Source organism: Leucopleurus acutus, assembly GCF_964270905.1.
Source record: "Leucopleurus acutus genome assembly, chromosome: 20".
NCBI lineage: Eukaryota > Metazoa > Chordata > Mammalia > Artiodactyla > Delphinidae > Leucopleurus > Leucopleurus acutus.
Genome location: NC_139162.1, coordinates 10656237 through 10669515, shown reverse-complemented (window position 1 = coordinate 10669515; position 13279 = coordinate 10656237). Strand labels below are relative to the sequence as shown.

Below are 13279 nucleotides of genomic sequence, written 5' to 3'. Positions count from 1 at the left end.
CTTTGATTTAACACCCTTTTAGAAGATAACATGCATTTTCTTTAGCACAGGTCAAAAGTCTTGTCAAAATCTCATGAATTGTCTGTTTCAAAATGTAACTCTGTTAGGCCATGTTATTTAGAATTTGAGTATGTACCTTCCATTATATCTGTTCTTCCTGCTACCTCTGACTCTCCTCACCCCACCTGGAGAATGTCTTCAGTTTTCCTTACTAATGTGTTGGATTTTGATTTTGGTAACTTTAACTCATGACCAAAGATGATTACATTTTTTAAAGGCCAATACGTTTTTTTTTAAATTTATTTATTTTTAATTTATTTATTTTTGACTGCATTGGGTCTTCGTTACTGTGCGCAGGCTTTCTCTAGTTGTGGCGAGTGAGGGCTACTCTTTGTTGTGGTGCGCGGGCTTCTCACTGCGGTGGCTTCTCTTGTTGCGGAGCACGGGCTCTAGGTGCGTGGGTTTCAGTAGTTGTGGCACGCGGGCTCAGTAGTTGTGGCTCACGTACTCCAGAGCGCAAGTTCAGTAGTTGTGACACACAGGCTTAGTTGCTCCGCGGCATGTGGGATCTTCCCGGACCAGGGATCGAACCCGTGTCCCCTGCATTGGCAGGTGGGTTCCCAACCACTGTGCCACCAGGGAAGTCCCTAAAGGCCAACACTTTTTTAAAAGTGAGAGACTGGTTCATGTGGACCTCATGCTGGTGAGACAAATTTAGATATTTTATTTTCTGCACTTATCAGGGACCTTGTGCCTAATGGGCATTTTTGCGCCACTGTTCCAATAAAATTGGTTCATTCGTATCTTGCTATAAAAGCAGTTGTGCATAGATATAAAATGCTGGGTGACTGTTGGATAACAGTAATGGTCAAGATTCAAACTTTCTGAAGATAATAAATAGCTCACAAGACACACTAATACCAAAATACCAAAATATAAATCATAGTTGCGAAACAGATCGCGTTTGCTTTTATTTTTAAGTCAGAAATTAACTAATGCTCTGAAAACGAGCATTCAGTATAAATGCTGAATACAAGACACACATACATACACTCCTTAAACTCATACACCCTCTGAGACAGTCATTTTGTGAAGCAGTATGCTTATTCCAATATAGATGCTACTGCTTAAATAATGTTTGAAAATTCTCTGTAGAACTGTATGTGTACCAGGTTATATGCTTCATAAAATACATTCATCTCATTACTCTTAGGTTTCTTATTCCTCCTTTCTAACCCTATTCTCACAAGAGAATTAAATTTAAAGAATATTAAGGACACGCAATGACACCGAGGAAAAGAATATCCAGCCTACACAAAAGTTTTTAAACAATTAACATGTCATTACATTCTAGGAATTGACATGTCCCCATGACTATTTCTGTAGTATAATGAACTAAAAGTATCTTTACTGCCGCAAAACTTGGAAGAAAATAAACACATGCCTAAATGACCAGCGGATCCATTAGATAACTCGCAGTCCCTTTACGCACACAATGTACCATTGAGTAGCTATCAAATGTTCTTATCAAAAGCCTCGACAATGACTGGCCTTCCATTGAGCCCTCCTTCGAGTCAAGTACTATTCTAAGCTTTATACAAGATTTATCCTATTGATTCTACCCAGGTCAATAATAATCATTAGAGGAATGTCAATGAACCACCCAACTGGTTTTCATATAAAGTGGTGTATCAAGGGGTCACTTACTTGTGCCCTGACTCATGAGCGATGGTGAAGGCCAGGCCAAGTCCCGTGTCCTCATTGATGGTACAACTTCGGTACTTACTGCACATCCCACTGATGGGGGCAAACCCTGTTGAAAGAGCAATTTCAAACCCAAATTCAAAAGGAACACACACAGATACCTGATCATTTCCGATGCCCTCAAAATGTTCTGCACAGTTTTAGTTCAAAGGATTAATGTATTTTCTTTTCTTGGTAGAAAAACACTAAAGGTATACGCCTCTCTGTCCTCTCTAAATAGATAAGAGTAGGACTTAATACTTTCTTGCTTTTAAAAGATATTGTCATCAACTGACCCTCCTAACAACTGTATGAAGGCAGTATGAGTATTGTAATTCCCATTTTATATATAGGATGGATAGCAAGTCACAGGGTATTTATATGCCTGATCTAAGCTCATTATTTGGGTCAGAACAATTGCTAAAATGACAGCTAAACCTATGTAAAACAGTCACTTAACGGTAGTATTAGCATCAAAGCTCAAAGTGTATTTTCTAAGAGAAAACAAGGTATATTTTCTAAGAGACGCACCCTCATTTTTTTCTAAAGCAGATAACATGGAAAGGCCTAAAGAGTGTTAGCAGATTAACTTTATTTTTCTCCTAGGAGCAGTTATAAAATCATTCCAGCCTGTTCTCGAGTTTATCTTGAACTACGTTATAGCGTTGAATGCCTTTCTTCCCAAGTGTGGGTCTTCATAACTAGTAGAACAAGGATATGTACCCAAGAGTATGAAATATATGCTTGTGAATTGACTGCTTCCACCTTGCTGCTATGATGTAAGTGGGGTCATCTGGTAAACCTAATGTATAGGCAGGCAAACATCGTGCATGGCACCATCATCATCAATGCTAAATAAATGGCAGTTAAATACCATACACTGTCCTATATGCCTCGTATACATCTACGTGTGCATAATTATACATTAGAAACGGAGGCTCAGAAAGGTGAATTAATTTGCGCAAGATCTCACAGTCATAAACTCTAGATTCCGGATTTAAGTGCAGACATATTCGAAGTCAACACCCATGTTCTTTGCATTAGGACATGCTGCTTTAAATAAGTGACTTATAAACCTGTTGTTAGGGTTATGTCCTGACATAACTGTACTTGTTTCTCCAAGCCTTTCCGTATATTTTGGTCTCTGACTGACTGATAAAACTACCTCTTCTCAGAATCCCTCTTCAAAACAGCAACAATGCACTGGGCTATCAAATGTCACTTTGCAAATTCCAAGCTCGGAATATGACTGAATGTATACCACCTCCATCATAAAAACCCAACCTATGGAACAATACCCCAAACGGTTGATTCTCAGTCATGCACCGTGTTTTGAGGACTGTGATTAATGGTGAACTATTAAAATAAACTTATTTTATAGGACATAATACAGGCATTACAGAGAATTTTTTTAACATCTTTATTGGAGCATAATTGCTTTACAATGGTGTGTTAGTTTCTGTTTTATAACAAAGTGAATCAGTTATACATATACATATGTTCCCATATCTCTTCCCTCCCTCCCTCCCACCCTCCCTATCCCACCCCTCTAGATGGTCACAAACCACCGAGCTGATCTCCCTGTGCTATGCGGCTGCTTCCCACTAGCTATCTATTTTACGTTTGGTAGTGTATATATGTCCATGCCACTCTCTCACTTTGTCACAGCTTACCCTTCCCCCTCCCTGTGTCCTCAAGTCCATTCTCTAGTAGGTCTGTGTCTTTATTCCTGTCTTGCCCCTAGGTTCTTCATGATCTTTTTTATTTTTCTTAGATTCCATATATATGTGTTAGTATACGGTATTTCTTTTTCTCTTTCTGACTTACTTCGCTCTGTATGACAGACTCTAGGTCCATCCACGTCTCTACAAATGACCCAATTTCGTTTCTTTTTATGGCTGAGTAATATTCCATTGTATATACGTGCCACCTCTTCTTTATCCATTCATCTGTCGATGGACACTTAGGTTGCTTCCATGTCCTGGCGACTGTAAATAGAGCTGCAATGAACATTTTGGTACATGACTCTTTTTGAGTTCTGGTTTTCTCAGAGTATATGCCCAGTAGTGGGATTGCTGGGTCGTATGGTAGTTCTATCTGTAGTTTTTTCAGGAACCTCCATACTGTTCTAAATAGTGCCTGTATCAATTTACATTCCCACCAACAGTGCAAGAGGGTTCCCTTTTCTCCACACCCTCTCCAGCATTTATTGTTTCTAGATTTTTTTGATGATGGCCATTCTGACCAGTGTGAGGTGATATCTCATTGTAGTTTTGATTTGCATTTCTCTAATGATTAATGATGTTGAACATTCTTTCATGTGTTTTTTGGCAATCTGTATATCTTCTTTGGAGAAATGTCTACTTAGGTCTTCTGCCCATTTTTGGATTGGGTTGTTTGTTTTTTTTGATATTGAGCTGCATGAGCTGCTTGTAAATTTTGGAGATTAATCCTTTGTCAGTTGCTTCATTTGCAAATATTTTCTCCCATTCAGAGGGTTGTCTTTTGGTCTTGTTTATGGTTTCCTTTGCTGTGCAAAATCTTTGAAGTTTCACTAGGTCCCATTTGTTTATTTTTATTTCCATTTCTCTAGGAGGTGGGTCAAAAAGGATCTTGCTGTGATTTATGTCATAGAGTGTTCTGCCTATGTTTTCCTCTAAAAGTTTGATAGTGCCTGGCCTTACATTTAGGTCTTTAATCCATTTTGAGTTTATTTTTGTGTATGGTGTTAGGAAGTGTTCTAATCTCATACTTTTACATGTACCTGTCCAGTTTTCCCAGCACCATTTATTGAAGAGGCTGTCTTTTCTCCACTGTATATTCTTGCCTCCTTTATCAAAGATAAGGTGACCATATGTGCGTGGGTTTTTTCTCCACTGTATATTCTTTGCTCCTTTATCAAAGATAAGGTGACCATATGTGCGTGGGTTTATCTCTGGGCTTTCTATCCTGTTCCATTGATCTATATTTCTGTTTTTGTGCCAGTACCATACTGTCTTGATTATTGTAGCTTTGTAGTATAGTCTGAAGTCAGGGAGCCTGATTCCTCCAGCTCCATTTTTCATTCTCAAGATTGCTTTGGCTATTTGGGGGTCTTTTGTGTTTCCATACAAATTGTGAAATTTTTTGTTCTAGTTCTGTGAAAAATGCCAGTGGTAGTTTGATAGGGATCGCATTGAATCTGTAGATTGCTTTGGGTAGTAGACTCATTTTCACAATGTTGATTCTTCCAATCCAAGAACGTGGTATATCTCTCCATCTATTTGTATCATCTTTAATTTCTTTCATCAGTGTCTTATAATTTTCTGCATACAGGTCTTTTGTCTCCTTAGGTAGGTTTATTCCTAGATATTTTATTCTTTTTGTTGCAGTGGTAAATGGGAGTGTTTTCTTAATTTCACTTTCAGATTTTTCATCATTAGTGTACAGGAATGCCAAAGATTTCTGTGCATTAATTTTGTATCCTGCTACTTTACCAATTACAGAGAGTTTGAAAAATACAAAATATAAAAAATTCTAAAAGTCCAATCTACGTTTTTTTTAAAACAAACTTATTTTATTTATTTATTTTTGGCTGTGTTGGGTCTTCGTTGCTGTGCGCGGGCTTTCTCTAGTTGCGGCGTGCAGGCTTCTCATTGAGGCGGCTTCTCTTGTTGCGGAGCATGGGCTCTAGGCACTCGGGCTTCAGTAGTTGTGGCTCGCTAGCTCAGTCATCGTGGCTCGCGGGCTCTAGAGCACAGGGTCAGTAGTTGTGGCGCACGGGCTTTGTTGCTCCGCGGCATGTGGGATCTTCCCGGACCAGGGTTCGAACCCGTGTCCCTTGCATTGGCAGGTGGATTCTTAACCATTGTGCCACCAGGGAAGCCCATAAAAGTCTAATCTACTTTTATCTTTAAGATATTATGAAGGATTATAAAGCACTTCAAGGAAAAATATATTTTGAGGAAAAAATGGGAGTAAATCATGTAAACTTTTCTCAGTACCCCCAAATTTTTACCATCAATCTGGACTATCAGTTGTGTCTGAAAAATATGGTTCCCACTGCCTGTTTTAGTAAAGGAAGTTTTATTGGAACACAGCCATGCTCACTTGTTTACATAGTGTCTTTTTCACTAATACAGCTGAAGTGAGTAGTTTCAACAGAGCTTATGTGACACACGCAAAGCCTAACATATTTACTGTCTTGCCCTTTACAGAAAACATTTGCCCACCCCGATCTAGGTGAGCATCAATTCATTTAAAAAAATTGTTGAATTCCTACTGTATGCAACAGACTACACTAGAAAATATAATATAGATGTGAAAGATAGAGTTCTAATTCACTGTCTTGTACAAATATGGAAGAGCTGAGTGCTTCAAAGTTCAAGTAACTTTCTAAAAGAAGCGTGCTACCTAGGGGCATAGTTGAATGCCACGGAGACCAGTCAAATTCTTTTCAGCTATCCAGTTCTGCAGTCAAGATGCTTATGGAATAACCTACAACTTGTGTAGTTACATGACAATTTATCGCATGCCTAAAGGATCATCAAAAGGCTTAAAGAAAAACACAACAGGAATAAAGTAAAGGGTTCCCATTCCACACTGAGTTCAGTTAAAAAGAACAATATTCAGCAGAGGGTACAATGAAGATACTCCACAATGTGCAGATTAAGTCTCCTTATTAAGAAACCTGAGGGCCACCCACCCAATGGAAAGTGTCCAGACTGTGTTTTTAGCTAACATGGGTGTGCATGAAGCATTTGCTCATATCATACCTAGAGTGTCACACGGTTCGTTCTTCCAGGAACAGATATCAAATCCCGTGAGTAAGATGGCGTGGTCATGCCTCTTCCCATTCTTTCCAATGAGGGCAGACTGCCACTGACAAAAACTATTCAGAGATTGGTCCGCATGATGGTTGATCAATAATCCTCCCTATGGGAAACCCACACAAATGAAAGTGTGAATTTGTCACAGAGATGAGAATGTTGCATCATTCCATTTGTACAGGCACACACAGAAGCATCTTGTTTCTGGGGGAAGGGTCAGCAGAGGAAAACATCTGAGCTAAGGCTGGACATACTGGTGTTAAAAAAAAAAAGAACGAAAAATATTTTGGGTAAATGCTCACAGTATTGCTAGTTACTACAGAGTTTCAGTAGTGGGCTTTATGACCAACTGTGTTTCTACAACAAATAAACTGGCATCAGTTAGAAACACCTTTGTTCATCTCACGCTGGTACCATATTTATAGAACTGTTATTACTTTTAGAACATAATTATTAATTAATGGGGATAAAGTTCCATGGCTTCTTCAACAAAGCAAGAGGACGGTACTGACCATAGCTTGTTTAGCCCTATGTCAAAATTTCCAGCCAAGGGCTCGGCACATCACAGGTTACCATCCGTCAACCGATAAAATGAAAGCTCGCTGAATGGATGAAGAAACAAATAGCCACAATATTCTAAAGGGTAAGAAAGGACCTAGTCTTCAAATAATTTTTATCAAAATGTTTTCTCAGAACTATTGACTTGGGTCAAATTGAGGGTTTTTAGGCAAAATCTTTAATTATCAGTGAATTAGGAGGTTGCTGTCTTTGAGTCCTTGGGCAAAGTGTGAGTGGTAAGTTAGACAGAAGGGTCTCCCGAACAACACACACCTTTTCTGCCCTTCCAAAATTCTAAGAATAATTTGATATGTTGTTAACCTCTGTAGCGCTATAGACCTGGGCAGTTAGGTTCATTTTTGTCTGGTCTCTGACTCTCTGCTTTGTCCATTCATTACTGGAGTTACAGATGGAGAGGAAAAGCCTCAGGGGACTTAAAAATAGTTGTACTGGTAATCCCCACCTCAGAAAATACAGTTTCAACATCAAAACGCTACAAAGCAGTAGGCGCCATGCAACTTAACACTTTATTATACGTTCTGTCTTGCATCTCACTGTAAGCAGGTCAAGGGCAGTTAAATATTCCTTGTTCAGTTTCTGTAGTACCTAAGGTGGTTGGTTTTGGGAGACAGTAGGTTTACCACCAGAATTTTCAGATGACTTATTTCCAGTATATTTTCAAAATACCCTTTGTACCTACCCAGCATCTCCAACTTGCAAAATCCAGCTAACTTTTAAATCTCTTACCAAATGCACTTTCCTTGTGAAGCTTCCATAATATTTATATAACGTAATATCCATACTTTACTTTTGTATTCATATTATATATGCACATTTAATCATATTGGATATCACCGTATATTGAAAAATATATATTGCATATATATTTTATATGTTTATATATAAATAATTATTTTGTGATGTTTTAGAATTTAAATGCACAACCCTATCAGATTGTACTTTCCTTGAGGGTAATTTGAAATTTTCCAGTTTGAACTTCTAATGACAATGACATGGGTTGGCACATAGTAGGTGTTCGATAAGTATATTCTGAATGGCAGGATGAATGATGAAGTAAATGAGGTTTGGCACTTACAGGTTCTTGTTCCAGAAGAATGAGGCTGACTACAACTATGTTTATATCACTTCCAATGGTCCCATCTTTAAAGAGGCTGGAAACCTGTTGGAACAAATTGAAATCAAACAAAAGTGAAAGAAACAAAATTGGAAAATTTCCAAAACTGCCAGGGGAGATCAGACATATATATAAGCATGTATGTTTTGATTTTACCAAATACATGTAGGTATGAAGCCAATTTCCTCCAAATTTAATTTTTTTCAATAAAGTCATGTGGCTACACCTGCTATTCAACCCATGAGAGGGAATTCCATGATTCTTAGCTATCTTGGAGAGGCAGGGGGTTGGGGTCCTGACAATCTCCCTTACCATGTTCATGACCGTGAGAATGTACGTGGTGACGTTGGCCTTGCCATGCTTTTCCACCATTTTCTTATCTGCTACCACAAGGGTTTCCACGTTTAGGCCTTTGTGTGACTTTCCAGCTGATCTTCTGGGCCGCCCTGCGCTCCCGTATTCATCAAACATGAGATAGGTATCCTCTGTGGGAGGCTTAGGGGCATCTACAAGGAACAGAAGAGCATTTGGAGGGCTGTCAGCAGAGATCATCCAGGGGAGACAGACAGAAATCTAAACAAGGGGAGGAGACAGACCATGTAACCAACACTTCACTCATCTCCTGATAAATGATGCCACTGGTACCTGTCCTGGGGCTATGGACCTAATCTATGGTCAAGAGAGATTCTTTCAAAAGAAGGTTGGATGGATGGATGGACGGACAGATGGATGGACAGATGGATTCAGTAACTCAAAAATGTTCTTCTAAAGAGTCAAAGAAAACAAGCTATAATTCTAGTTGGAAGAGTGGGTCAAGAAGAATCAGTACTGTGGGAAGGAAATGCTCACTTTATTTTATTGCTAAGAAACTGCAGAAATAAGACATTATCCTTTGCTTCTGAATTCATTATCACACTTTGTATATTATTTTCTAAATAAAATTTAGAAATATGTATCCTGTAGAACACTGCCCATGTTCTTGTTTCATCAACACAAACTTTAATGTAGCACAAAATAAGTGGTCAATAAGGGCTCTTTGACCTGATATTAATTTAGCTGCTGGGGAGACAGCACAGTCAGAAGTGATATTTAAAATTAATACTTTGTGGGCTTCCCTGGTGGCGCAATGGTTGAGAATCCGCCTGACAATGCAGGGGACACGGGTTCGTGCCCTGGTCCGGGAAGATCCCACATGCCGCGGAGCGGCTGGGCCCATGAGCCATGGCCGCTGATCCTGTGCCTCCGGAGCCTGCGCTCCGCAATGGGAGAGGCCACAACAGTGAGAGGCCCGCGTACCGCAAAAAAAAAAATAAATAAATAAAATAAAATTAATACTTTGTAACAGATAAGGTACAGGCATGGATACTGGCCACAGTCTCTGAGCAGAGACCCGGAAGTACCCGTTGGATTAAGCACGACCCCTTTAGTTAATGGGCTGTGACAGACCCAAGGGTTGCTGGGAAGGAAAACGCACTTGAAAAGCTCAGGACAGTATATACTACTAATATAGATATATTTTCATACTTTAACAACTGGTACAGTCATTATAGTGGAGTCAACGCTCCCCAGAGAGAAATTAAAACATCAAATCATTGAGAGATTTAAAACCTCAAGTACGCCATTTTGATAAACGACTCTGAGTTTGTTTCCTCATCAATGAAAAGAGTATAATATCCAACCATCAGGTTGCTCTAAAGATTAGCTTTTACATCTCATATCAAATACATATCACTGCCACTATAAATATCATTACTATCGTTAATTAATGCCACTACTAGTATAAATTCATGCCAAATAGATGTTCTTTAAAAAGGATGTTTCAGTTACACCCAAATCCCCAAAACCAATTAAAATGGTAGAAAGAGTCTTGCATCTTCCTCCTGATCAGCACGGCAGGGATACCACTTCCTCTTCTCCGTGGATATCACCTGGCTGCTCTGTCCAACTGGCTAGTCATGTGCTGCTTACGGCTCCTGAGACTTTGAAATGGGGCTAGCGCCACAGAAGGAACCAAATTTTTAATTTTATTGAATTTTTATTCATTTTTGCTTTACGCTTAAAAAGTAATATTTGTTTCAGCTGTTGAAAACCTTAAGCATATTTGGAACAGTCTGACTATGTAAGTCTACTTTTAAACTTGAACTTGAAATTTTATGAAATCGAAATATAGATGAAGTATTTCTGGTGAGAATTTATTGTCTGATTTGAAATTGTTCTCGAAGTGTTAAATAAATAGATTTCCAAAACTTAATATGAAAAAAGAATATAAAATACTTCATTTTAATTTGTTTTCATTGATTATACTGATGACATGTTGAGATATTTTGTATATATTGTGTTAAATATATTATTAATGTTAATTTACCCATTTAAACATTTTTTAATGTGGGATTTAAAAAATGTAAAATTACATTTGGGGCAGGTGTTATATTTCTATTGGACACTGCTGGTCTGAAAAATGCAGACGGTTGGGCCCGGGTGACAAACCAAGTCCAAGGGTCCTTATGTTTCATCGCCACCTCCAATCGGGTGCCAGTATTCTTGTTAACTGGGAAGTCTTTCCCTCAAATCCTCAAAAGGAACACCCAACCACACCTGGGAATTCACCTCTGATTGCTTTCATCATTTGGAAGACTGGGTCCTTTTCTCACGGGTACAGAAACTAAAATAATATTGGGACCTTCGACTAAAAAGTAAAAGATGTTAAAAGAGGAAAATAAATCTTTCTAGTTTAACTTAGAAAAAATGATCACCCAGTTTTTGTCTGACAGGGATGATTTATGGTTCATCTCCAAGATTAATTTCAGTGGGGGCTTAGTGCAGCCCAATTTTAACCTGCAAAGTCAGCACACCCAGTGGCACTTGGGAAAACCTGTCGAGGGCCCAGAGAGGAACAGAACAAGAAAAAGTTTCCTTACATACATTTCTTGCGTCGTCCACAAAAATGCTGCTTTTGCAACCTTCCGTGGTGATGTTTTCTTTCTGGACTCCAAGATGTGTGGGGAGTGCGACTTGGGGGGTGACCAGCAGAGTTCCCGCTGGAGCTCAGGTAGCCATGGCAACGCTGGACCTTCTCCTCCGCCGTCCTTTTGTATAACACGTGAGGATGGTGGCCTGCAGGGGAGCTGTAGTTGTGTTCCTGGGCCAGGAGCTGAGGTAATGGCGAGATGAGGAATTCATTTCTTCGTGTCCTTATGAGACCTGACTAAAAAGCCAGACACAAAGAAAACATTAAGGATACCACGCATCCCTTTTTTGATGTGTTGATTTTCAGCAACTGTTTATCGGCTTCTTCCCATATGCAGGCACTGTGCTAAATGCTTGGCGTGTATCATGTCGTTTTATTTGCACCATGAGCCGTGGCAACTGTTATTACCCCCATTTTACAGATGAGAAAACTTAGGCTAAGATAGTAAGTAGGAAAGCTAGTACTGGCACCCAGAATTCTCCACCTACTGGAGCAGGGCTGTTAACTACTATTCCAGGCTGCCAGGCTTGACGTTTGGGACTCAAGGGCTAAGCCATGTAACCTCCTGGGAGTCTCCACATCTAGGACATGGCAGACACTGTGGTAAACACAGGACAGAGTGATGAGCTGAAAAACAGCCCCACCCTGAAAGAGCTTATAGTGTAGACAGTGAAAACAAAGACATTCCATCTTGATTTCATAAGCGCTCGACAAAAGAAGGAGCAAGGATTGCGAAGTGAGAGATTATCGCTTATCTCCAAGGAGAGGTCTGGGGAATCCAATGGGTTGCACCATGACGAAGAGAAGAAACCAAATCTCTTGTGACTCATGTATCACAAATTTTTTTAACTGCTCCAAGGATGACACCAAAGGACAGAGTTTGTGACCCAGTGCTTCAGGTCCCACCTTCTTCATGTGCAAAATGGGGAGAATTCTTCCTGCCCTGACCACCTTTCAAGGGGAGATAAAATAACCATTGCAGAAGCCCTTTAAACACTCTCAATCCCAGCAGTTTGGATGACCGACAATAATGAGTGAGTGAATCAACCCACATTCACTGAGCGCCAGCGAGGTGCCAGGCATTCAGGTAACTGCAAGCACATAGCTGTGCAGGACATACGCACACACAGCATGCAGTTTACTGGGGAGCCAGACACGTAAATATTCAAGGACGTAAGGGGGTGTCAGGGTGAGGGCAGGTTACCAAGGGAACACAGAGGCGTGTGTGGGGTGGACGGGTGGCATCAGAGGGGCTGTCCCTAGACCTTATTTTAACCCTCAGTCATGATTCAGTTTCTCACTCCGAAAAGGAGTCCCAGAATGTGTGATGTGGTCCTGATTTTCCTTCCGCTTCAGAAGTCGGCTGCCTTCTTAAAGACTGTCTTATGAGGACTTCCCTGGCGGTCCAGTAGTTAAGACGTCGCGCTTCCACTGCAGGGGTCGCGGGTTCGATCCCTGGTCAGGGAACTAAGACCCTGCATGCTTCATGGCGTGCCCAACGCCCCCCCAAAACCAAGCCAAAAACAAAACAAACAAAAAAACAAAGACTGTCTTATGGTCGGCAGCACCAGCCTGATGCTTTCCTGCGTTCAGAAAACACACTGAGCATCTAATTCACAGCCCTGTTCTAGGCACTGGCACAAAGAGGCACAAAGTCATGAAGCAGTTCACATTCCTGCCGTCATAGAGATGATGGGAGAATCAACTGGCAACAAAATTTAAAGAAGTAAAGTCTCACGATCCCAGAAATCCTGCCCACCCACCGTACCTTAGGCTGTACCTCAGAGCAGCCCGTCCCCCACCACCAGCCCAGGGCCAGGCTGGCAGATACTTTCATCCTTCATTTGCACGCTTGCCATTGAATCTTCCAAATTCCCCATCTTCTCCAATATGGTCTCCTGACATTGGCCAGTGTCCTCGGCCAACGTGAATCAACTCACTTCATGCGCCCTGATATTCATCTCAAATCCGAATCCCTTTTCCTGGCCCACGAATCTCTCCACCATCTGCTTACTTTGGAGGCTGGTAGCTGTGTCTGTCCCCTCTCCTTCATATCATCCTGAAGAG

At 40.4% G+C, this 13279-nt stretch overlaps 1 protein-coding gene across 1 annotated transcript in view; it reads right to left on the bottom strand.

Annotated features, from left to right (window-relative positions):
• The window catches only part of ADAMTS18 (ADAM metallopeptidase with thrombospondin type 1 motif 18), a 156049-nt gene that overhangs the window by 71588 nt on the left and 71182 nt on the right, over positions 1 to 13279 (bottom strand). The window contains exons 4-8 of the mRNA XM_082862055.1: positions 11167 to 11449; positions 8557 to 8750; positions 8206 to 8289; positions 6498 to 6657; positions 1708 to 1813 (exon numbers count right to left, since the gene is read on the bottom strand). Coding sequence (XP_082718181.1) covers positions 1708 to 1813; positions 6498 to 6657; positions 8206 to 8289; positions 8557 to 8750; positions 11167 to 11449 — 827 coding nt within the window. The remainder of the gene's footprint in view (positions 1 to 1707; positions 1814 to 6497; positions 6658 to 8205; positions 8290 to 8556; positions 8751 to 11166; positions 11450 to 13279) is intronic.